The sequence below is a fragment of the Bos indicus x Bos taurus genome, chromosome X, assembly GCF_003369695.1.
Source record: "Bos indicus x Bos taurus breed Angus x Brahman F1 hybrid chromosome X, Bos_hybrid_MaternalHap_v2.0, whole genome shotgun sequence".
In the NCBI taxonomy this organism is placed as follows: domain Eukaryota; kingdom Metazoa; phylum Chordata; class Mammalia; order Artiodactyla; family Bovidae; genus Bos; species Bos indicus x Bos taurus.
Window position 1 is genome coordinate 89,732,826 of NC_040105.1, and position 25,440 is coordinate 89,758,265.

Sequence of the window (25,440 nt, forward strand, 5' to 3'; positions counted from 1 at the left end):
ATACAGGAAAGAAAGACGAATGACATTTGTGAATATGGAGGAAAATTTAAATGAGTATTGACTATATAACACAATGATAATAATTTCCTTCGGGGATTTATATATAGAGAGAATGAAAATGCATGACAATAAATGTGGAAGGAGTTTATGGAATCAAAGTGTCTCAAAGCCCCATAACTGAGCAGTTTTAGGAACTAATTAACTAATATTAGACTGTGAAAAGGCAAAAATGTACATTGTAATCTGAAGGGCGAACACTACAAGAATAGCAAAAGAATGTTTACCTAGAAAACCATGCAAAATAATGGTGTGATAGTTAAAAGATATTCACCATATCAAAGGAAAAGAAAGGAAAAGGAACTTAGAAAAGGCAAAAATAAATACAGAATATGATATACACAAACCAAATTATATCTATTTTTATTTTAGAAGATTCAGACGAAATACTCCAAATAGAAAGACAGATTGTATCAGACTGGACAAGAAACCTTTCTTCAAATACTCCTGAAAAGAGATATATGCAAAATTTAATCATCAGGAAAATTAGAAAATAAGAAAATTGCAAAATGTACACCTTTTCACATTAACCTCAGAAAACTGGTATAACCATATCAGTAAAAGAAAAGGTGCACTTTAAAAGGGAAATTCCTTTATGATAACAGGTTCAGTGCAATAAGAAGATAGTAATATAAATTCTAAATTTGTATGCCTCTTAAAGCCAGCATACAAAGCAAAAACTGACAGAAATAATGGACAAATCCACAGTCACAGTGGGAAATTTTAACACATCCCACTGAGTGACACACAAAATGACAGACCAAAATCTCAGCTAGAGGGAGAGGATTTTAAAATCTGACTTAAACAAATTTATTTAATTGACGTAGGACAATGCACATGACTACTCATCAAACATTCCAGAATATATCACGTGCCCGGCAATAAAGCCTCAAGAAGCTTCGAGGGGCTAATACAATTTACCCTAACTGTTAATGTAATATCCAGTAGTAACGGTCGGGTTTCTGACCCTCCACCACCTCTAGTATAAATCCAAAGAATATTAGTTTATATAATCCTACCCTCCACCTAGGTGACCCTCGCCACTCTCCAAACCCTAGACCTGAGAAGATAACATGACTCATGCCTTTTCCTTAGCCAGAGAAAAATTCAAGTCAGCAACGGCCATTTTCGTCGGAGGGGAGGTTTACCACATGGAATCGAGATGGGTGTGTCAGAGCCCGCTTGGCCCATCTCCTCAAGAGACCGGAAAATAGTCAGTCTGGGCTCTCTCCCCGCTTTCCCTGAAGAACAGTCAACTGGTTGGGGGTCCTGTGCTTTGGGGTGTGGGAGGGAACCCAGAACCTTTCCTGCTTTGGGGGGCTCTGAAGAGAAGGTCTCACACAGACCACTCACCCATAGGGTGGCCTGAAGGCAGAGATCTGTCACCACCGTCCTCACAGGCTGCCCTGGAAGAGAATCTGTGGGTCTGGAGCTGGAAGCTTGTAGAATATCAAAGAAAACTGCTGAGGTAGGAAGAGCGCAAGCCCCAAACACCTTCCTCACAGCCACACAAACAAGATGGCGTCCTAACAGGAAGTCCTTTCCCCAAGGTCATAGAGGAGGAGAGTCTTGGGGGCCAGAGGAGACTTAACTTCCTGTACTTACTGCCCTCTGAGTTTGCTACCAGCATAACATCCAAGGAACTCTTTCCAACGGTACCACCCCTGCAGAGGAGGCCAGCTAGAATCAGGAGGCTTAGGGATCTTGGCGATGGCACCCCACTCCAGTACTCTTGCCTGGAAAATCCCATGGACGGAGGAGCCTGGTAGGCTGCAGTCCATGGGGTCGCTAAGAGTCGGACACGACTGAGGGACTTCCCTTTCACTTTTCACTTTCCTGCATTGGAGAAGGAAATGGCAACCCACTCCAGTGTTCTTGCCTGGAGAATCCCAGGGACGGGGGAGCCTGGTGGGCTGCCGTCTCTGGGGTCGCACAGAGTCGGACATGACTGAAGCGACTTAGCAGCAGCAGCAGCAGTGCATTACAATCATTAATGTTTTTGATGTTCAAATTGTTCTGTCTTTGGCCAATGCGAGCCCCTCCAGTTATGATTCTTTTTGATATAATTTCTGTTATGAGAGTTCAGTCCACACTCACCTTGTAAAATCCTTACCTAGACCAGAAATCAGGCATTTCTCCAGTAAGCCTGGTTCCTTTCAGTGGGAAATGTGTTTAGAGAATTCAGTGCAGAGACTACAGTTGCTGATTGTTACTGGATTTGTCAGTGTTTCTTGCCCTTTTCAGTGAATAGAGCCAGTAAACATAAGTCTCATATTTAGAGACTCTACATCATTGTCATGCATCCTAGGCTGCTCTTCTGTCCTCTTATAGGTACACATTTTTATCATCGTTTGTATAACTATACAGTTTAGAAAATATAAGAAAAGATAACACAGATTTGTTTTCACCCCCTTTCATATGTAAAAATTGTTATATTTTACTTCAGAGCTATCCAATAGAAATTTCTGTGGATTTGGGAACATTCTGTATTCTGCTCTTCAACACAGCAACCATTAACTAACAGAGGCTTATTCCTGAATTGAATATTTAGCTACTAAAATGTGGCAACTGTGACTGATTTGTAATTTTAATTTAATTTACTGTAAGTAGTTACTTGAGGCTAGTAGCTACCCTATTGGACAGCAGCAGCTCTGTACACTTTTTTACACCTGTTTTTTTATATCACTGAACATTTTATCCTGGTGATGACTCCATAGCAATACAGAAAGAGAGTCTTACTGGTTTTTATAGCTGCATAGGTCTTTTGGATGTAGATGGACCGCAGTTTATTCAACCAGCCCCCTGTTGGTGTATATATCTTGTTTCTTATATTAAAATCTTATGAATTGTTCTGGCAGGAATGACTTTGTGATTATGTCTTTTTTTCTTTTTGCATTGTTAATTTAGGGTAGATTCTTAGAAAAGGCACTGCTGATTCCAAGGGTAAGTACTCTGGTAATTTCATTACATCATAACAAATACCCTGGTTAGGAATTGTACCATGTCACATTACCACCAGCAAAAATGTACATGTCTCCCTATTTCTTCACAGACTATGTAAATGATGAGAAGAGGCATCCTGATTTTTTCCTCTTTGCATCTCTTAAGAGTTAGGTTGAACAGTTTTTAACATGTTGAAGGAACATTTTTTCGGGAAGTACTTCTTTGTATCTAGTGTGCTTTCTCTTTCAGAATGTTCTCATTGGCCTTTTCTTTTTCATAATCTTTCTACTACAAGTAGATAAACTTTGTTAGTTACATAAGTTGTATACTTTCCCCAATGTGTAACTTTTCATTTTACTTTGCTTGTGAGATTTTTCACCATGCAATTTTTAATGGAATCAAGTGTTACCAGGGTTTTCTCTTACTGCCTCTGGATTTGAAGTCATCTTTGGAAAACTTTTCCCGAGTATTAGCTTATAGAGGAATTTACTGTGGGTGTACATTTGTAGCCAGGAGAGAGAGAAAGGGATCATATTAGAGTGTCAGGTGTAAGAGGAACCCAGAAAACAAGTGACCATCGTGTGAGAAATCTGGGAAAACCATTTCACTAAGTCAAGAGAGTTGGGCATTTGGACCAGAGTCTTCATGCTGTGTTTGTCTTAATAGCTCAGTCTCTACTCTTTGCCATCTCTTATGGATACATACCAGGCTCCCCCCGACTGGCAGAGAACATCTTCATGAAGCAGGAATTCTGTGTCATCTCAAATGGACCTGTCAGATGACTAAATGGATAGAACCACCCTCTTATCTTCTTAGAGAGAAGACATATGAAACCAATTCCGAAGTGTATCATTCTGACAGAACAAAGACTAAGAGAAAGGGATACCTCCAGCTGGATCTGGTGAGAAGAAGCAAAACTGAAACCAACTTTGATCATCTCATCCTTGACTCTCTGAGTGATGTCCTGTCAGGAAAGGTAATAGACAGCTTATTAGTCCTATGCCAAAGGATGGGGGTTTGAGTTAGGAGGTGCCACAGTCTCTTGTGTTACAAGCTCTTCCACTCAGCTACATCATTTCTTATTTCCATGATGGTTTCCAGGAGTCAAAGTCAAGCTCAGACTCATTTTGCTTAGAATGGAGCCTGAGGTCATACCCCAGGGATGGCCACTAACATCCATCTTGTTTCCTGTGGGCATTTCCAGGTACGCAGGTCTGCAGATAAGAGAGAGGCTGAGATGCAGATAAGGAATTGGACTGACAGTTCCTGGCAGATAGTACTCACACAGTACACATAATACCTCAGTGAGAAGCAGGATAGAAACTACACACATATCCTGTTAGCCTTTTTACACACGTCTGAATTTTCAAAGAAAGTTAAGGTCCCGTTGTACCTACTTTTGTCTTTTGGGAAACTTTTTACTTTGAAAAAATGATGTCTTTTCGTTGAGGGAGAGAAAGAAAAATATGTAGAAAATGGAGAGTGCTGCCACCTGGTGAACAGAGTCAGAACTGCAGGTGTGAATGTCTGAACTGGTGGCTGGCAAAGGATGGGGGATGGAAAAGAGCCGTGGTATTGGTGTGGAGTTGAACGGATTCCCCTCCACAGGCCAAGATTTCTAGACTTCACACTGGCAGCAGTCCTTCTGTGTTTATGCCCATGCTGGGATCTTCAAGCCCGGGGACTGGAAATCCAGCCTCCTAGTGAATTGAGTAGAAAGCTGCACGAATTAGTGTATGGATAATTGATATAAACAATTTGAGACAAAAAACACATATAAATACACACACATATAGAAAACTGTCAAATACATTGTTTTCAATGCCTTCTGAAACAATGAATATATGAATGTTGTATCTTTATCAGGGTGCAATTTTTTGTATTTTCAACATTTTATTCAGTAAATTACATATTGAAAACACCCTAGAAATGTAACGTTATAAAATTAAAACATCCTCTATCTTTGACAATGCATATTCACCAAATAATCATTACAGAGATCTGTTTAATACCTAAGTCAATGAATGTATTTCTACACTATTGTGACTCAGCTGTTGATAAACCTGTTTTACAAAGTTTCTCTTAATATGCTAAGTCACCAATTAATACTTCTCTTTGTTTAACACATACGAAAAAAATAGAGACATGGGTTTCTCTTAACTTCTGGGTGCCTACTTTTCAGATTTTTCTCTGCATGTAATGCACTAACATATTTAATCACACTCATACACCCATGCTGATATATATTCTTTGCAAAAAAAAGCATCATATTTTTGGTACATCATGACAATCCTGTTCACTTAATATGATTTAGTTCTTACTTATTTACATAGTTTTTTTTTCTTTTCAAGTGTTTTGTGTGCTCTTGATATCATTGACCTACTCTATAGTTTAAGAAATCTATATGTGAATATATCTTCCTTGGAAGAAAAGTTATGACCAACCTAGAGAGCATATTGAAAAGCAGAGACATTACTTTGCCAACAAAGGTCCATCTAGAAAGGCTACGGTTTTTCCAGTGGTCATGTATGGATTTGAGAGTTGGACTGTCAAGAAAGCTGAGTGCTGAAGAATTGATGCTTTTGAACTGTGGTGTTGGAGAAGACTCTTGAGAGTCCTCTCGACTGCAAGGAGATCCAACCAGTCCATTCTGAAGGAGATCAGCCCTGGGATTTCATTCGAAGGAATGATGCTAAAGCTGAAACTCCAGTACTTTGGCCAACTCATGCGAAGAGTTGACTCATTGGAAAAGACTCTGATGCTGGGAGGGATTGGGGGCAGGAGGAGAAGGGGACGCCAGAGGATGAGATGGCTGGATGGCATCACTGACTCGATGCATGTGAGTCTGAGTGAACTCTGGGAGTTGGTGATGGACAGGGAGGCCTGGCGTGCTGCGATTCACGGGGTCGCAGAGTCGGACACGACTGAGGGACTGAACTGAACTGAACTGAATATCCCCTAGGTGTTTGCTGCTGCGGCTAAGTCACTACAGTCGTGTCCGACTCTGTGCGACCCCATAGATGGAAGCCCACCAGGCTCCCCCATCCCCGGGATTCTCCAGGCAAGAACACTGGAGTGGGTTGCCATTTCCTTCTCCAATGCGTGAAAGTGAAAAGTGAAAGTGAAGTCGCTCAGTCGTGTACGACTCTTAGCGACCACATGGACTGCAGCCTACCAGGCTCCTCTGTCCATGGGATTTTCCAGGCAAGAGTACTGGAGTGGGGTGCCATTGCCTTCTCCAGGTGTTTACACATGTTTTAATGTTGTTATGCAGAGGGTATCCAATACTTTGTAATGAGTTTTAGTGTTTTGCATGTTCTTCACATTGTTTTGAAAAGAACAACTGAATAATGATGCTTCCTGGGATGTCGAATGTCAGTTAAAGTATAAAATGGGAAATGCTGAATCATTTTTGTAACTCCCGTTTATGAATCCTGAAGTAGTAGTTAATAATGCTGTTTCCTAGGTCATGTTACTTAACTTTTACATTCTGTTCCCTGAAATGAACTGAGCAAGGTAGCAGGATAGAAGATTAATCTATAGGAATCTATTGCATTCCATTACACTAATAAAGAAATATCAGAAAGAGATTGCAAAAAAACAAACAAACAAAACAAAACAGCAATCCCATTTAAAATGCCATCAAAAATACCTAAGAATAAACTTAACCAAGACATAAAATCACTAAAACCTTGATAAAATAATTGGAAGAAAATTCGAAGAATTTAAAAGATATCCCATGATCTTAGATCAGATCACTTAATATTATAAACATGTCTATACCTCCCAAAGATATCAACAGATTCAATGCAATCCTTATCAAAACAACCTATGACATTTTCACAGAACTAGAACAAATATTTCAAAAATTTATATGGAACTACAAAAAGACCCAGAATTACCAAGGCAATCCTGAGTTAAGGAACAAAGCTTGAGGCATAACCCTCCCAGACTTCAGGCTATACTAGGAAACTACAGTCATCAAAGCAACTTGATACTGGAACAAAAGCAGACATATGTATCAGTGGCAGAGTAGAGAGTCCAGACATAATCCCACGAGTGTGTGCCTGCGTGCAAAGTCACTTTAGTCGTGTCTGACTCTTTGCAACCCCATGGACTGTAGCCCACCAGGCTCCTCTGTCCATGGATTCTCCAGGCAAGAATACTGGAGTGGGTTGCCATGCCCTCTGCCAGGGCATCTTCCTGACCCAGGGATGGAACCCACGTCTCCTGCACTGCAGGAGGATTCTTCACCTCTAGTGCCACCCGGCAAGCCCAAACCCATGCACCTATGGTCAATTAATCTTCAACAAAGGAGGCAAGAATGTACAATGGAGAAAAGACAGTTTCTCCAACAAGTGGTGCTGGGAAAACTGGACAGCTACATGTAAATCAGTGAAATTAGAACACCCCCTCGCACCATATACAAAATAAACTCAAAATGGTTTAAAGACCTAAATATAAACTCTTAGAATTCTGAGACCAGAAGCAACAAACACTCTGACAAAACAATCATAGTAATATCTTCTTAGATCAGTCTCCCAAGGCAAAATAAATTAAAACAAAGATAAACAAATGGAACCTAACTAAACCTAAAAGGGTTTGCACAGCAAAGGAAGTCATCAGCAAAATGAAATGACAACTTATGGGATGAGAGAAAAATATTTGAAATGTCGTGGCTGTCAAGGATTTAATATCCAAAATGCACAACTCTGTAACAAAAGGTAAACAACAAAATGAAAAAATGGGGAGAAGATCTAAATATTTTTCCAAAGAGATGCAGATCTCCAAGAGGAACTGGAAAAGAGGCTCAACATAAGTAAATATTAGGGAAATGCAAATCAGAAGCACAATGAGGTTATGCCTCACATGGGTCAGACTGGCTATCATCAGAAAGTCTACAAATAATAAGTCCTGGAGAGGGTGTGGAGAAAAGGGACCTTGATACACTGCGGGTGGGAATTAAATTGGTGCAGCCACTATGGAGATTGGTATGGAAGTACTTGAGGAAGCTACAAATATAGCTACCATAGGATCCAGCATTTCCACTTCTGGGAACATAGCCAGAAGAAGAGAAACTGTCATTCATAGCAGCACCATTTACAGTAATCAAGACACTCAAACAACACAAGTACCCATCAACAGATGACTAGCTTAAGAAGATGTGATATGATACACACACACACACACAGTCACCCAAACAGTGGACCATCACTCAGCCATAAAAGGATGAAATATTACCATTTGCAGCAACATAGACAGACCTAGTGAATATTATAGTTAGTTAAGTCAGTCAGAAAGAGAAAGTAACTATGATATGATATCATTTATATGTTGAATCTTAAAAATCATACAAATGAATCTATATTCAATACAGAAACAGACTCACAGACAGACAAACTGAGCTTATGATTACCAAAGGGGATAGGGAGTGGAGAGGGACAGGAATTAATAGGAATTTGGGGTTAACAGATACAAACTTTTATCACAAAAAGGGTAACCAATAAGGAATTACAGTAAGGTACAGACATTATGCTGATTAATTTATAATAATATATGGATAATATTCTGAAATACATATATATATATATATATATATATATATATATATCCAAATTGCTTTACTGTACACCTGAAAATAATGCCCTACATCAGCTGTATCTCAATTTAAAAATTCACACACAAAAACTCTCTTTCTCACTGTTTGTGAGTGCATATTGGCCTTGAAAAGAGATTAGGGCTGAATGAGATAAAATGTAAAACAGGTTTCATATAGTAGCTGTGAACATGTTCAGTTCAGTTCAGTTCAGTCGGTCAGTCGTGTCCGACTCTTTGCGACCCCACGAATCACAGCACGCCAGGCCTCCCTATCCATCACCAACTCCCGGAGTTCACTCAGACTCACATGCATCGAGTCAGTGATGCCATCCAGCCATCTCATCCTCTGGCGTCCCCTTCTCTTCTTGCCCCCAATCCCTCCCAGCATCAGAGTCTTTTCCAATGAGTCAACTCTTCACATGAGTTGGCCAAAGTACTGGAGTTTCAGCTTTAGCACCATTCCTTTGAATGAAACCCAGGGCTGATCTCCTTCAGAATGGACTGGTTGGATCTCCTTGCAGTCGAGGGGACTCTCAAGAGTCATCTCCAACACCACAGTTCAAAAGCATCAATGCTTCGGCACTCAGCCTTCTTCACAGTTCAACTCTCACATCCATACATGACCACAGGAAAAACCATAGCCTTGACTAGCTGAACCTTTGTTGGCAAAGTAATGTCTCTGCTTCTGAATATGCTCTCTAGGTTGGTCATAACTTTCCTTCCAAGCAGTAAGCGTCTTTTAATTTCATGGCTGCAGTCACCATCTGCAGTGATTTGGGAGCCCAGAAAAATAAAGTCTGACACTGTTTCCCCATCTATTTCCCATGAAGTGATGGGACCAGATACCATGACTTTGTTTTCTGAATGTTGAGCTTTAAGCCAACTTTTTCACTCTCCTCTTTCACTTTCATCAAGAGGCTTTTTAGTTCCTCTTCACTTTCTGCCATAAGGGTGGTGTCATCTGCATATCTGAGGTTATTGATATTTGTCCGGGCAATCTTGATTCCAGCTTGTGTTTCTTCCAGTCCAGCGTTTCTCTTGATGTACCCTGCATATAAGTTAAATAAACAGGATGACGATATACAGCCTTGACGAACTCCTTTTCCTATTTGGAACCAGTCTGTTGTTCCATGTCCAGTTCTAACTGTTGCTTCCTGACCTGCATACAAATTTCTCAAGAGGCAGATCAGGTGGTCTGGTATTCCCATCTCTTGAAGAACTTTCCACAGTTTATTGTGATCCACACAGTCAAAGGCTTTGGCATAGTCAATAAAGCAGAAATAGATGTTTTTATGGAACTCTCTTGCTTTTTCCATGATCCAGTGGATGTTGGCAAATTGATCTCTGGTTCCTCTGCCTTTTCTAAAACCAGCTTGAACATCAGAAAGTTCACGGTTCACATATTGCTGAAGCCTGGCTTGGAGAATTTTGAGCATTACTCTACTAGCGTGTGAGATGAGTGCAACTGTGTGGTAGTTTGAGCATTCTTTGGCACTGTGTTTCTTTGGGATTGGAATGAAAACTGACCTTTTCCAGTCCTGTGGCCACTGTTGAGTTTTCCAAATTTGCTGGCATATGGAGGGCAGCACTTTCACAGCATCATCTTTCAGGATTTGGAATAGCTCAACTGGAATTCTATCACCTCCACTAGCTTTGTTTGTAGTGATGCTTTCTAAGGCCCACTTGACTTCACATTCCAGGATGTCTGGCTCTAGGTCAGTGATCACACCATCGTGATTATCTGGGTCGTGAAGCTCTTTTTTGTACAGTTCTGTGTATTCTTGCCATCTCTTCTTAATATCTTCTGCTTCTGTTAGGTCCATACCATTTCTGTCCTTTATCGAGCCCATCTTTGCATGGAATGTTCCTTTGGTATCTCTGATTTTCTTGAAGAGATCTCTAGTCTTTCCCATTCTGTTGTTTTCCTCTATTTCTTTGCATTGGTCGCTGAAGAAGGCTTTCTTATCTCTTCTTGCTATTCTTTGGAACTCTGCATTCAGATGTTTATATCTTTCCTTTTCTCCTTTGCTTTTCACTTCTCTTTTTCACAGCTATTTGTAAGGCCTCCCCAGACAGCCATTTTGCTTTTTTGCATTTCTTTTCCATGGGGATGGTCTTGATCCCTGTCTCCTGTACAATGTCACGAACCTCATTCCATAGTTCATCAGGCACTCTATCTATCAGATCTAGGCCCTTAAATCTATTTCTCACTTCCACTGTATAATCATAAGGGATTTGATTTAGGTCATACCTGAATGGTCTAGTGGTTTTCCCTACTTTCTTCAATTTAAGTCTGAATTTGGCAATAAGGAGTTCATGGTCTGAGCCACAGTCAGCTCCTGGTCTTGTTTTTGCTGACTGTATAGAGCTTCTCCATTTTTGGCTGCAAAGAATATAATCAAGCTGATTTTGGTGTTGACCATCTGGTGATGTCCATGTGTAGAGTCTTCTCTTGTGTTGTTGGAAGAGGGTGTTTGTTATGACCAGTGTATTTTCTTGGCAAAACTGTATTAGTCTTTGCCCTGCTTCATTGTGTATTCCAAGGCCAAATTTGCCTGTTACTCCAGGTGTTTCTTGACTTCCTACTTTTGCATTCCAGTCCCCTATAATGAAAAGGACATCTTTTTTGGGTGTTAGTTCTAAAAGGTCTTGTAGGTCTTCATAGAACCGTCCAACTTCAGCTTCTTCAGCGTTACTGGTTGGGGCATAGACTTGGATTACTGTGATATTGAATGGTTTGCCTTGGAAATGAACAGAGATCATTCTGTCGTTTTTGAGATTGCATCCAAGTACTGCATTTCAAACTCTTTTGTTGACCATGATGGCTACTCCATTTCTTCCGAGGGATTCCTGCCTGCAGTAGGAGATATAATGGTCATCTGAGTTAAATTCACCCATTCCAGTCCATTTGAGTTCACTGATTCCTAGAATGTCGACATTCACACTTGCCATCTCCTGTTTGACCACTTCCAATTTGCCTTGATTCGTGGACCTGACATTCCAAGTTCCTATGCCATATTGCTCTTTACAGCATTGGACCTTTCTTCTATCACCAGTCACATCCACAGCTGGGTATTCTTTTTGCTTTGGCTCCATCCCTTCATTCTTTCTGGAGTTATTTTCCACTGATCTGCAGTAGCATATTGGGCACCTAATGACCTAGGGAGTTTCTCTTTCTGTATCCTATCATTTTGCCTTTTCATTACTGTTCATGGGGTTCTCAAGGCAAGAATACTGAAGTGGTTTGCCATTCCCTTCTCCAGTGGACCACATTCTGTCAGATCTCTCCACCATGACCCCACAATCTTGCGTTGCCACACGGGCACGGCATAGTTTCATTGAGTTAGACAAGGCTGTGGTCCTAGTGTGATTAGATTGACTAGTTTTCTGTGAGTATGGTTTCAGTGTGTTTGCCCTCTGACGCCCTCTTGCAACACCTACCATCTTTCTTGGGTTTCTCTTACCTTGGGCGTGGGGTATCTCTTCACGGCTGCTCCAGCAGAGCGAAACCATTGCTCCTTACCTTGGATGAGGGGTATCTCCTCAGCGCGGCCCTTCCTGACCTTCAACGTGGCATAGCTCCTCTAGGCCCTCCTGTGCCCGTGCAGCAATTCAGGTCCTCTTTCCAAAGAGTAACAGCTTGTGCTGCCTCCTGGGTTCAGTTCAGCACCTCAGGAATCAGGTACTCATTGTAGCCCCCACACCCATTCCTCCTGGCCCAGGGAGGAGGACTTCATCCCCATTATCATCTTCATGTCCAGTGGGGAGCATGACACAACCTAGATTTACATCAGGTGAATTTTCCACTATCAGTCTTTAAGCCCTGGAAATCCATCATGTAAAATGGAGCTGCCGGTTGGCCTTTGCAGAGGGCAAAGGGAAGACATCTGACCCTGGAAATTTTACCTTCTCTGTCAGCCTGAGGTTGACCATCTGTAAAACAGGACTATGGCTGCCTACTTCTAGACTTGTTAGAAGAAAAGGAGAAAACCTCAAAGAACAGCTCATATACAACGGGACTTTGAGATGTATTACTCCTGGCCTACCCTGCACCGGAGAAGGCAATGGCACCCCACTCCAGTACTCTTGCCTGGAAAATCCCATGGACAGAGGAGCCTGGTAGGCTGCAGTCCATGGGGTTGCTAGGAGTCAGACACGACTGAGCGACTTCCCTTTCACTTTTCACTTTCATGCATTGGAGAAGGAAATGGCAACCCACTCCAGTGTTCTTGCCTGGAGAATCCCAGGGACAGGGGAGCCTGGTGGGCTGCCGTCTCTGGGGTTGCACAGAGTCCAACACGACTGAAGCGACTTAGCAGCAGCAGCAGCAGCACCCTGCACCTTGTGCATGCATGCTAAGTTGCTTCAGTTGTGTCTGACTCTGTGTGACCCCATGGACGGCAGACCATCAGGCTCCTTTGTCCATGGGATTCTCCAGGCACGAATACTGGGTGGGTTGCCATTTCCTTCTCCAGGGGATTTTCCCCAACCATGGATCAAACCCGAGTTTCCTATGTCTACCTGCAGTGGGAGGTGGGTTCTATACCACTAGTGCCACCTGGGAAGCTTGTCTCCTATGTGCTATTAAGTAGAAAATTTGAAAAACTATCTGGAAATGAGGAATCAAGAAGTAAACTTTGGTTCCATCTCATCACTTCCTATTTGCTCACACGTTTTGGTGTCTTTTTTCAAATTCTCGTTTGACCAGAAGTAACTTCTTATTGAAGCCCCAAGGATGGATTAGTACAGGAGAGCAAAGAATAGGCACAGGTCAGCTAGACAGAAGTCATCGAGCAAATCTCCAGTTCCAGAGTCATCAGCTGACCACAGGACCTGGGCTGAGTCCCTTACCTGTGTTGGCCTCAGTCCTAACGCATAAGTACACTCACTATAGAAACAGAGGTGATGGGCAGAGCCTTTTCAGTCAGAAGACCAGGATTTGATGCTGTGAACCATTATGTGCTGAATGATTTACCTTGATAAGTTAGTAATTTATCTGTGTGCTTGGTATCTTTTATCATTTTTGTGGGGTTTTTTCAGTTTTATGTGTATTATTCTTTTTCTTACTACTCAGCCAAAATATGAATGGTGGAGGTGGTAATCAGCAAGAAGTTAGGGATGAACCCAACTGAGAGTGGAGTACATAGGAAGTGAAGATTGCGGAGGTGAAGGTTGCAGACAAGCATTAGGCTCTCCCTGGGTGCTTGGCCCTATGCCCATCCTCTAACGACCCAGGGAAAATTCTTACCCAATAGCGTTCCTGGTTCTCAGCTGCAGACAGTGGTGACGTGGGGGCTACCAGGGAGGTGCCTAGCTGAAGCACTCTGCCCTGCTCAGCTCCTGCTCCACTGAAGGCCACCATAGCTGCCCTTGCATTGCCTTCTCCCTGCTCTTTGCTTCTGGATATATGAAAAGGTCCCCCTGTGGAACCTTCCAGACTTGATTCTTAAAGCACTTCCACATGAAAATGATACTCCATTTTCCCCAATCCTCAAAAGTTGTCCTGCACACTAGGGAAGGGGACTCTGAGGTAAAGAAGGAAATGTCTTTCTCTCAGAGGTATGTCATCTCCACATATTTACCTGACATATTGTGCCTTTATAAGTAATGATATTATACATTTCCTACACACAGCCCGATGATACACACACACACACACGTAGATATGCTGGCAATTCGTTTTAATTCTAATTCATCTCCTCATGAAACTGAACATAATAAATTCTTTTCTTAGGTAATGAATGCATGTGCACATGTCTGTGCAGTATTATATTCATCAATAGGGGCTTTTGAGGGAGTACCCCTTGAGCCTGTTATATCACAGGAGAGCAAAGTGACCATTTCTCTAGCCCATAGTCTAAAAGGGAGGCTGCTCCATTGTCCTCCAGAGAGGGCAAGGGACAGAACCTCACCCCAAGTTCCCACTTATCTGGACAGGGGACAGAAGCTATAAGAGGAGGAGCTTATAGCTGTGAAATGGGACTCATCTCTAACCCAGAGCTGTCCTGAGGGGTGAATGAGAAAGCCTGGGGCTAAGGCAGGCACTGTGTAAAGTCATTTCTCACACTTCTCCTTAATGATATGGTAGATATGATTAGAAAGGATGCAAATGACTCTCTGATATGGCTGGAGTTCAAACTTCTAGACAGAATAACTTCTAGTCTCTTGGGAGACTCAGAAGCTCCTAAGAGCTGCCCACATCATGCCTCTGAGCAGACCTTAATCCAGTCCCCTCACTGGGAAGACAGGCTTGCCTTTAACTCACCTGGTAGTTTCAGTGAGAGATGGCAACAGGGCAGCAAGCTGTGGTGTTGCCTAACTGCTGCTCCTGGACTGCTCCTTATATTAATATACTGATAGGAAAATTCTGGACCTACCGGTTGGATCCAGGGATATCCTCAGGAGAACAGCTTTGGCGAAAGAATAGCAAAAGGGGAGAGACAGAGGCTTGATCTGACTGGTTTACGTGGGACACCAATAAAGTTCGTGACACCGAACTTGCTCTGACCACAGAGGCTGCAGGCACCCTTCCAAATAGCTGAAGGTGCCCCACCTTAAGCACCTTCTCGAGTGGGTCTTAGAAGCCCAGGCAGTAAGTGGTCTCAGAGAGCCCCCATGCTCCATTCAGTCATGCTGAAGGAAGAACAGAGAAGAAAAGGAGAGAAAGGGAAGCAAGAACAACACGGGGAGACCAAGCCTGATGAGCAAGGCCCGTAGCTTTATTTTCAAAGGGAGCTTATATAACTTAAGGTGTGCATAGAGGTTAATAGGAGGTGTAAAGTCATGCAAAGTCAGCAGTCCTTGATCCTTATCGAGACCAGGCTTTCTTTCCTGCAAACGTATTGTATACAAATGCTTTAGGTGATTTACATCATCTTCTGGCCAGGAGGCCTATTAACATTTTATGACTCTTTGTTCTGATAAAGGTTAGTTAACCAGAAAATTTATTTTTTCTAAGAGTAATTATTTCAAAGTTTGGCGCCATCCTCCGAAAGTGTTAGATAAAGTTGCATTCCTATAGGGCAAAGGTGCAGTGGGCTTACAACAAGGAAAGAATGTATTACCTTAAGGGTCTAAAGTTGTTAACACCAAGGCCACTACTTATTTTTTCTATATACCAACTATATTAATTAATATACTCCCAAGGACCCAATACAGGGGATCTGGAAACTTGGCAGCAAGCATTGGCTCAACAATGAAATCCTCCACCAGTTCTATTCTAATAATTTCTAACTCCCCAAGAGGCTCTATACTATTTGAATATCTTAGGCTTCCCGTGCCTCTCGCGGTTGGGAGGCTGTAAACAATCATATGCGTAGCTATAGGAGTCCAGATAAACCTGTCAGGGAAGTTAGAGAGCCATCTGAGGGGTTTGGATTGAAACACTCCTCTTATGCCCAGGAGGCTAATTAACTGGAGCTTTAAGTTGATTTCCTTCAGAGAAAGGTGGTCGGGGATAGCCCCCCATTAATGTCAGAGGAGTTGGTGAAAGTCGTAAAATAGTAAAACAGACAGATTCTGGTTTTGGGGTAGATGCTCAAGCAGATCCAGGGGGCCCCTCGAGTCCTGACTCGCCTTTGCATATCAGGCCTCTCCGCATGACCTTTGTCATGGGTGGGAACTCCCGTGCTGGCTCCCGGTGTGGACCTCTCTCCCATTCAACACTGCAGGAGGTATCAGATCATGCAACATCCAGCCATGTCACACCAGAATTTCCAATATCTGCTGCCTCCATGCGGGACAAAAAACTAAAAAGTACTACCATTTTACTGAAATACAACGCTCCATTCTTTCATGCAGTAATAACTCAATATTTATTTGGCTCACAATTTGTACTATTCCATTTGAGATATAACTTAACTCAGCAATAGAAATAAGAGGTTATGAAGGAAAATAAGTGTATGGGCAAATTTAAGGGTAAAAAATGAGATGGGATGGCTCCTTCACATTAACTTTTAATCTTGCTCAAGTTTCAGGTCCCGATTCAGCCAGAAGCCTCTCTTTATCTTCGTATCTTCTGTGGTTTCCTTTTCTCTCTTTCATGATGAGATCTCATTTTCTGTAGAGAAATATACAAATATATATATATATACATGTACAATTACGTATATATGTACATAAGCAAACTTTCAGGAAGATACAATGACGATAAAAAACAAAAGGGTTATCTTAGGGTGTTATGTTGTGGAACAATTATTTTTCTCTTTCACATATACTGTGTATTATACACTGAAATGAACCTCATGCAGATTGTATCATGATAAAAACATCTGAACACCCAATTGTCCATTAACACAGGGAGAAATTTCCTTAAACTCCTAAAAATGATTCAAGCCTGCTCAAAACAACTAGTAGCTTCCTATGTAGTAAAAATGAAATGTTCAGGGTAAAAGTAACTGAAATAAACAAGGAAAACAATTTACCTTCAAGTTCCCATTAATTACTCCTACACTCATCCCAGCTCCCTCCTATGTCCACGCAAACCCAGCACTCACTTCTGAGACCATTGAAGGTGATTCCAAACAGGATGGAGAAAGCCCGCACTGTTACCTGCTACTCGGGGGAGAGGATGACCATGAAGGTGGCTGACACAGGGATGGAGAATGCAGACGCTGAGCTTCACTGGGGCTGGCTTCCCTTACAAACAGCTCATCATTCACTATACAAAAACTGGAGGAAAAATGCACGTGTGGACAATTTATGAATGGACCAACTGCACCCCAACCCTGACTTCTCCCACTAACACTCAGCACCTAGATCCTTTCCATAACCTCCTGTGTCTGTCCCCAGGCTCCTTGACTGGTTCCTCTGCCTCTCGCACAGAGCTCACCTTCAGAGAGATTGTCTACCAGCTTCACTCAATGGATGGTCTGTTCCCCAACCCAGGGACAACTTCACATTTACCCTGAACAGTAACTGTACAGGAGTGTACAGTCTGATCCCCATTTTCAGATGACAGAGTCACAGACAGATGATGAGACTTGACCAAGATCACACAGAGAGTGAGCACTGGGTCAAGGAGAGAACCCATGTGCTGATTCCAGAGCCCATGCTCTTCCTAACCACTAGGCTAGACTGGTCCTTGGATCTCCCTGCTGGCTTTCCACAATACTGAGTCAGCCTAAGATCTGCATCCACATGCCCAGGGCCCTGAGCCCAGGCTGGATGGGCCATCCCACCCACAACATGGCTCTCACCTGGAAGAGCTGGTGGGAGTAGTGGTGAAGGTCCGGGTGAAGGCACAGACACAGCCCTGAGAAATTCCTTCCACTTCAACAACAAACAACAAACAATAAGCAAGAGTACCCCCTAAGAACCCCACGTGTTTACAGGCTCCCACGTCATTCCCCAGTCAGGGTCTGACTTGACACTCATGCTGAGGGGATAGCTGTTCACATGGGGAGTTGCATGTCAGGAATGGGGAGGGCAACTGTAGGAGATGTCTGCTCCCAGTGACATGTCCCCATGACAACCACTTCACAAGTTCATGGGATGCATTTTTCTCAGGTGCTGAAGAGATGGATATTATGAGGAAACTGTGAGGTTAAGTAGTAGCCCAGGTTCTCAGTGTAAGGATCTGGTATGGGAGCCACCAAACTCCACAGCCTGTGTCCCTAGTGCCCAGGGTGGGCAGGGCAGACATGGACGCAGTTCAGACCTGGGTTGTCTGTGGGAAGACTGAGGGCTGGGGAGGGAATCTGGAAGGAAGAGTTCTGGTGGGAGGGAGCCTGACCAAGTGAGAGAGCAGGGCGGCATATCGGGGGAGCGGGCTACACACACTCACCTTCCTTGAACACCCCACTGACAGAGAAGCAGAACATCGTTTCCTGATAAGGAAGAGACCAGGTACTCAGTCACCCCTCATCCTCTTTCCCACCTGCGCCTTTCTGCCCCTCACCACCAAGCGAGAAGCAGGTGCTCACCGTGTGGAAACACATGTCCACCTCAAAGGAGCTGAAGTCATGCTGAGTTTTGGGTAATGCACAGAGGGCACGCACAATGTCATGTTTTGTGTGTTTCATCATCTGGACACGCGGGTCTGTTGGGGAGGGGAAGAAAGCAAAGGTCATGTCTGCCATGCCATGGACCCTATGACTGGCCCCCTTACCACCCTTTCCGGCCCAATCTTCCCACCACACACTCACTGGGGTCCTCGAGTGTCTTCATATTCCTGTTGTCCAAGAAGTACGCACACATACTGCTTCTAGGAGACACAGAGGAACAGGGGCTGGTGGTCTGGCCAGCATAGGTGTCAGCAGGAGCTGGCCTGCAACTGCTGGGGAACCACATGTCCTGGGGGAGGAGTCTACACTGTGATACTCACAAGCCTGAGTCCTTGGAGTGGAATGGAATGGTCAGGAAGAAGCAGGCCTCCTCATGATAAAAGCCCAGCAGTCCCTGGCGATCTCCATAGTCATGGATCAAGTAATAGCTGAGGGAAGAAGTGAGGCGAGTCTCTCTCTGTGGTCTGAAGCTCAAAGAAGACTTGAAAACTCCCATGTTCAGACCTGAGCTGGGGTGGCCTCCCCTGTCCCGGCCCTCCCTTGTTCAGATTCCCAGCGGTACTTACTGCTGCAGGAATTGCAGGATTTGACTGTTCACCTGATCAGATCCAGAGAAACTTCCCTGGAATTAAAACAGTCCTCAGGACAAGGGCTGACACACCCTCTTGTACCACCTGGAACCCTGCTGGATCCTCTGTCCTCACCTTGTACATTGGTAAGCACTTCGGGGCTTCCACAGCACATTTAGAACCTGAGAGTGTCTCCTGGCCATCCTAGGGGAGGGAAGAGGAAGTCAGCAGTGCAGTCCAGGATGTGGTGCTGGATGGTCAGGGAAAAGGATGGGCCCAGGATGGGCTGGGGGTAGGGAAGAAAGTGTCCCTGGAAATGCCGGAGGCAGGACTACATGTTCTGTCATCACCATGGGTCCCCAAAGCCTGTGGAGAACATGGCTGAAGATCCAGAGCCTTTTCAGGTGCCCACAGAGAATGGTACATCCCCCTCCCCCAGGACATTTAAGGGCCAGGCTAAAAAACGGAACTTGGACAGGTTCTAACGGGTTTCCGAGTAGTTTGAGGGCACTGTCAGCACTAGTCAGAGGCGTCTGATCAAGGAATGCACTTACCAAGCTTAGTAACCTGGGGAACAACTCCAGGAGGGTGCTGCCAAAATCAAGACAAAAGAAAAATGTCAGTGAAACTATGGACGTGACCCTCCTCATGGAGCAAGTCACTTACAGTAATAACAGCACCCTCACACCTCAGTATCCTAGCATTCAAGGGCCCTGGTCACCACTCTATGGATGGACCAAGAGGGAGACTGTCCCCTCCACCCCTTCCTTGAACCTCCTCCTCCATTTCCTTTCCCCTGCGTAGCTCCCAGCCAGACTGTTCTGACTCCCTTCTGCAGTGCCACAGGGACCAGCACTTCAAATCCAGTCTGCAGGCCTTACTCCCCTCCATCCCTTCCTTCCTTCCTCCAGGGCCCAGTGAAGGCTGTAGAGAAAAGAAGATATGGGAGGATGGGAGCCCGGGGCTTTGCTACCTCACTTGGGAGTCCAGCATGCTGTCAAGTCAGGACACACCTCAGGGATGACCAGGTGCTATGGCAGGGAGGTGATTGAGGTGGGACTCAGGAGGTAGGGAGGGGAATAAAGACAGAAAGGGAGTGGAGGGAGGAGGGGAGAGATGAGAGAGACATAGGGGTGTAGAGACAAGGCAGAGGAAGACCTCATGTTGGTTGACTCATCACGGAAGGTGGTGCACACAGCACTTCTGTCTGCACACATCCCTTCTGGTTCCAGCTGATGACCCGTGTCCATCTCCCCTGCAATCTTCACCTAGAATTATAGGGAACACCCACATGGACCAAATGGCTCTGCACCCACACCCTTCCTTTCCCTACAAATCCACTTTCCTTTGTCTGTCATCACCCATAAGGCCTCCCACATTCCTTTCAAAGGAGGATCTGGGTGCCCCACCTCACCTCAGTGTTGGAGAGATTCAAGTTCTCCATGGTGGAAGAAATCTCCATAATGGTGGACAGGCCATGCACCAAGTACAGTTTCTTGTTGCTCAAGTACAAAGATGAAAGCTATGAGGAAAGAGAGTGAGGACCCCAAAGAGAATACCTGAGACATCTGCCTCTTCTACGCAATGTCCCCCTCCCTCACCTTTGGACCCAACATTGGGCCTAGGTCCTCACCATGGGCCTGATCCCTGGATAGACGTGCAGGGAAGCAGCCATGCTATTTCTAAGGTTCCATGTCATTCCAATACCACGTGTTATCAAGTCTCCAGGAAACTAGAAGGAGGGAAACACAGGCTGAGAGGGTCCCAGCTGGAACACCTCCAGCACCAAGCCCTCCCCATGATACCATCTCTGAGTGCTCTACTCAGACAGACCCTCTACCCTCACCTGCCCTGCAGTCACTACTGTAGCCATACCAGGGCCAAAGCGGAGCCTCTGGATGTCAAGAGCTTGCTGGCAGGCATCGTATGGTTTGTTCATGGTGAGCTGCAGAGTTAGGGATGGGGTCCAGCGAGCCTGAGTCTGAGGGTGAGTTGGGGGAAGAGGTGGGTCTGGCTATGAGGGCACAGCTTGTGTTGAGTCTGCATTACCTTTATCTTCTCCAACTTTTCACATGTCAGTGTCTTCTGCACAGACTGGGGTGCATCACAGGGCTCAACAAAGATAGATATCTGTAGAGAACACAAGAAGGGCTGGGTAAGCTCCAGGAAATCTGTGCATGGGATCAAGCAAGACCATGCCGCTCTCCTGCCCTCTTGCCCTTAGTCAGCCCTTGACACACACCTTTTCATTATCCTCATTGAAAATCTTGCCGCTGACATTCTTCAATGCACAGGCAACGTTGGCATTCTCTACAAAGAACTGGGCCTGCATTTTCTCATAGTGAAACTGTAGGGAGAGTGACAGGAGAAGCAGAACATGAGACCGGTGCCATTTCTCTAGGCCCGCAATCTACCCCAGTTTGTCGCATCATCTCCATGTCCTGTCTTACTTCGACTGCAGTAAAGGGGACACTGCACTTCTTCTGAATCAAATTCATCAGCCACTTCTCATCATATTTTATACCAAAGGGAATCTAGGAATCAGAGAACAAATGGGAAAGAGAATGGATACAATGGAATCCAAGATTAAGGTAAGACCCAACTGTGTCTTGCTTTAGGGCCATTTTTCAGGTTTTAAATAATTTCCTAAGATAAAACAATATCTGTTATCACTAACTTTGGTATGAGACAAGGATTTTCTATATACACTTTCTTTGCATTCAGATACTCTTCCTGAAACAAAAATTGACTTAATATGTTTCACATGTACTTCCTTTTATAAAGTTCCAGGAGATCCACATGAGGTACACCTCTGTCACTGTGACACGGACCCCAGAGACTCAACCTCCTCCCACACCCAGCTCAAGCCAAACTGCGTCATCTGGTATGTAATGCTCCATCTCCATGGCAGTAGGCTTCCTCCTTTGCTTTCAGTCAACCTCTCCCATGCTCCTCCTTGCAGTCAGTCTGTTTCCTTCATACCGCTTCTCTGCACCTGCCCTTAGATGATCTAAGAAGATACCTCCTAGTAATATCAAGACAGATTACCAACACCACTACCCCAGAAAAGTTCCCAGCACCTCTACACAAATCCAACACGACTCTGTCATCTTCTACATATTAGGTTCATTTAGCCAGGATACTCACAATAATCTTGAACCAGCTCTCCAAGGTCTCATCCTGTCTATTTGTTTTCATTGTTCTCTCCGGAGGCTTTTGGTCTGACTCCATGTTAACATGCATTTGGTCTTTTCTCTGAAAACTGCTTCTCCAGTGATGGGATGGAATGGCATAGGGAGCACTGTGTGGAAGTGGAAAGAAAAAAGTGGTCCATATAGGCTTAGAAAGTCTTCTCTACATTCTCCCAAATGATACCAGAGTTGTAATAAAGACTGCTCAAACGTCAACCTGATCCAATCACTTTTTACTCTGGCAAGTTGGAGAGAAGAATGACATATTTAACTGCAAGGTTTTGTTGTTCAGTGGTTAGTACATGTCAACCATGGTGACTGGTCACTTACTATCTTCCTTGGATGACCATATGAGCATCACTTTCTTTTGAATCTCTGTCTTGCTGCTGCTGGGAAGTGACCGGTTCAGACCAACAGGCGTATTGCCTTCGGTAAATACCCGAGCTTTGTGCTCTTCTTTGTAAAGACTTCACTTTATCAGTGTGCTCTAAAATTGACAACAACATATCAGTGGTCCCAGTATCAGAAGTAGTCCTGAGTAAATATGACTAATGAAGAAACATCATTCTTTATAATCTAAACATACATGCATCATAGAGCTAAGAAATGGCTGAGAGACCTCACCATGACTCCACTTTTCATGAAATGAGAGGTCGAGAGCAGTCACAGACAAGAAACCAGGGAAAGGGTCTGGATGTAGAGTGCAGTCTGTGATGTTAGGCTGTGTTCTACTTGGTTCAGGTTAGGTGACCTGGGACAAGTGGCTTTTTATCCCCAAGTCTCACTTCTCTGCTCTGCTCTATGAGTACAATAAACCCTACCCTGAAATCTACCCTGATGTGACAGTTCAAGGGTCAAAGGTGATCTGCCTCCCTGAAGGAAGAATTAGAGAAATGAAAGGTAAGTCTTATGAAAAGATCCAAGATGGAACCTGGAGAGATATAATATGGAGAATACCCTCCCCCAAAAAAGAGAATTAAAGGTGATACAATGAGTATACCTAATACATGGTTAATGTGAGCCCCATAGAGAAGGAAAGTGAACAGGGGAGAAGTGGTATTTGAAGAGAACTTGGCTGAGAAGTTTCCAAATGTACCAAGATATCAACTTAGGATAACAATATTAATAGGAGGACTTCCTTTGTGGTTCAGTGATTAAGAATCCACCTGCCAATGCAGGGGACACCAGGGTCCCTGGTCTGCGAAGATTCCACATGCCTCAGGACAACTTAGGCCCTGTGCCACAGAAACGGAACCTGTGTTTTAGAGCCTATGAGCCAAAACTACTGAAGCACATGTGCCCTAGAACCCGTGCTCTGCAACAAGAGTGCAACAAGAGAAGCCGTGGTAATGAGAATCCTGTGCATTGCAACTAGATAGTAGTCCCTGCTCATTGCAACTAGAGATATCCCTCACCCAGCAACAAGTCCCAGCACAGCCAAAAATAAATAAATCAATTTTTAAAAGACCTATATTAATAGGACAAAAAATATGCTTTACGGAAAAACATCCTTAAAAGAAAAGACATGCATTTCCACATCATGTAACAAAAACTCAGAAAATTTGTGACCTAAAGATCCAAACTAAAGAAATATTATAGGCTCTTCTTTGGGCAGAAGAAACATCACCCTAGGTGGAGCCACACAGATACAGGAAAGACGAATGACATTTGTGAATATGGAGGAAAATTTAAATGAGTATTGACTATATAACACAATGATAATAATTTCCTTCGGGGATTTATATATAGAGAGTATGAAAATGCGTGACAATAAATGTGGAAGCAGTTTATGGAATCAAAGTGTCTCAAAGCCCCATAACTGAGCAGTTTTAGGAACTAATTAACTAATATTAGACTGTGAAAAGGCAAAAATGTACATTGTAATCTGAAGGGTGAACACTACAAGAATAGCAAGAGAATGTTTACCTCTATAACCATGCAAAGTAATGATTTGATAGTCAAAATATATTCACCATATCAAAGGAAAAGAAAGGAAAAGGAACTTAGAAGAGGCAACAATAATACACAATAATATGATATACACAAACCAAATTATATCTATTTTTATTTTAGAAGATTCAGATGAAATACTCCAAATAGAAAGACAGATTGTATCAGACTGGACAAGAAACCTTTCCTCAAATACTCCTGAAAAGAGACATATGCAAAATTTAATCATCAGGAAAATTAGAAAATAAAAAAATTGCAAAATGTACACCTTTTCACATTAACCTCAGAAAACTGCTATAACCATATCAGTAAAGGAAAAGGTGCACTTTAAAAGGGAAATTCCTTTATGATAACAGGTTCAGTGCAATAAGAAGATAGTAATATACATTCTAAATTTGTATGCCTCTTAAAGCCAGCATACAAAGCAAAAACTCACAGAAATAATGGACAAATCCACAGCCACAGTGGGAAATTTTAACACATCCCACTGAGTGACACATAAAATGACAGACCAAAATCTCAGCTAGAGGGAGAGGATTTTAAAATCTGACTTAAACAAATTAATTTAATTGACGTAGAACAATGCACATGACTACTCATCAAACATTCCAGAATATATCACATGCCCGGCAATAAAGCCTCAAGAAGCTTCGAAGGGCTAATACAATTTACCCTAACTGTTAACGTAATAGCCAGTAGTAACGGTCGGGTTTCTGCCCCTCCCCCACCTCTAGAATAAATCCAAAGAATATTAGTTTATATAATCCTACCCTCCACCTAGGTGACCCTCGCCACTCTCCAAACCCTAGACCTGAGAAGATAACATGACTCATGCCTTTTTCTTAGCCAGAGAAAAATTCAAGTCAGCAACGGCCATTTTCGTCGGAGGGGAGGTTTACCACATGGAATCGAGATGGGTGTGTCAGAGCCCGCTTGGCCCATCTCCTCAAGAGACCGGAAAATAGTCAGTCTGGGCTCTCTCCCCACTTTCCCTGAGGAACAGGCAACTGGTTGGGGGTCCTGTGCTTTGGGGTGTGGGAGGGAACCCAGAACCCTTCCTGCTTTGGGGGGCTCTGAAGAGAAGGTCTCACACAGACCACTCACCCATAGGGTGGCCTGAAGGCAGAG

The 25,440-nt window shown here is 43.6% G+C and overlaps 2 protein-coding genes across 2 annotated transcripts in view; both read right to left on the reverse strand.

Annotated features, from left to right (window-relative positions):
• LOC113888098 (nuclear RNA export factor 3-like) overlaps positions 1–13,960 on the reverse strand; it is a 30,038-nt gene extending 16,078 nt beyond the window's left edge. Inside the window, 3 exon segments of the mRNA XM_027535421.1 lie at positions 1,404–1,551; positions 3,887–3,964; positions 13,847–13,960. Of these exon segments, the coding sequence (XP_027391222.1) occupies positions 1,404–1,551; positions 3,887–3,964; positions 13,847–13,960 (340 nt within the window).
• Positions 13,961–17,144: 3,184 nt separating this feature from the next.
• LOC113888099 (nuclear RNA export factor 3-like) lies at positions 17,145–25,420 on the reverse strand. Its single transcript, XM_027535422.1, has 18 exons — positions 25,417–25,420; positions 22,693–22,849; positions 22,319–22,472; positions 21,622–21,705; positions 21,414–21,518; positions 21,221–21,301; positions 20,805–20,903; positions 20,586–20,693; positions 20,330–20,439; positions 19,726–19,762; positions 19,307–19,375; positions 19,169–19,224; positions 18,923–19,030; positions 18,744–18,802; positions 18,522–18,637; positions 18,383–18,425; positions 17,796–17,868; positions 17,145–17,268 (listed from the first exon to the last, which is right to left on the reverse strand). The coding sequence occupies exons 1-18, from the start codon at positions 25,418–25,420 to the stop codon at positions 17,145–17,147; spliced, it is 1,587 nt and encodes a 528-aa protein (XP_027391223.1).
• Between the last annotated feature and the right edge of the window lie 20 nt (positions 25,421–25,440).

Excerpts from the sequence above, each read along its gene's own strand:
- LOC113888099 (XM_027535422.1), bottom strand. Across the intron at positions 21,706-22,318 it reads AGAGCTGGTTCAAGATTATT|ATTCCCTTTGGTATAAAATA; the intron begins GTGAGTATCCTG and ends TCTGATTCCTAG. Across the intron at positions 17,869-18,382 it reads CAGTGGGGTGTTCAAGGAAG|TGGAAGGAATTTCTCAGGGC; the intron begins GTGAGTGTGTGT and ends TTGTTGTTGAAG.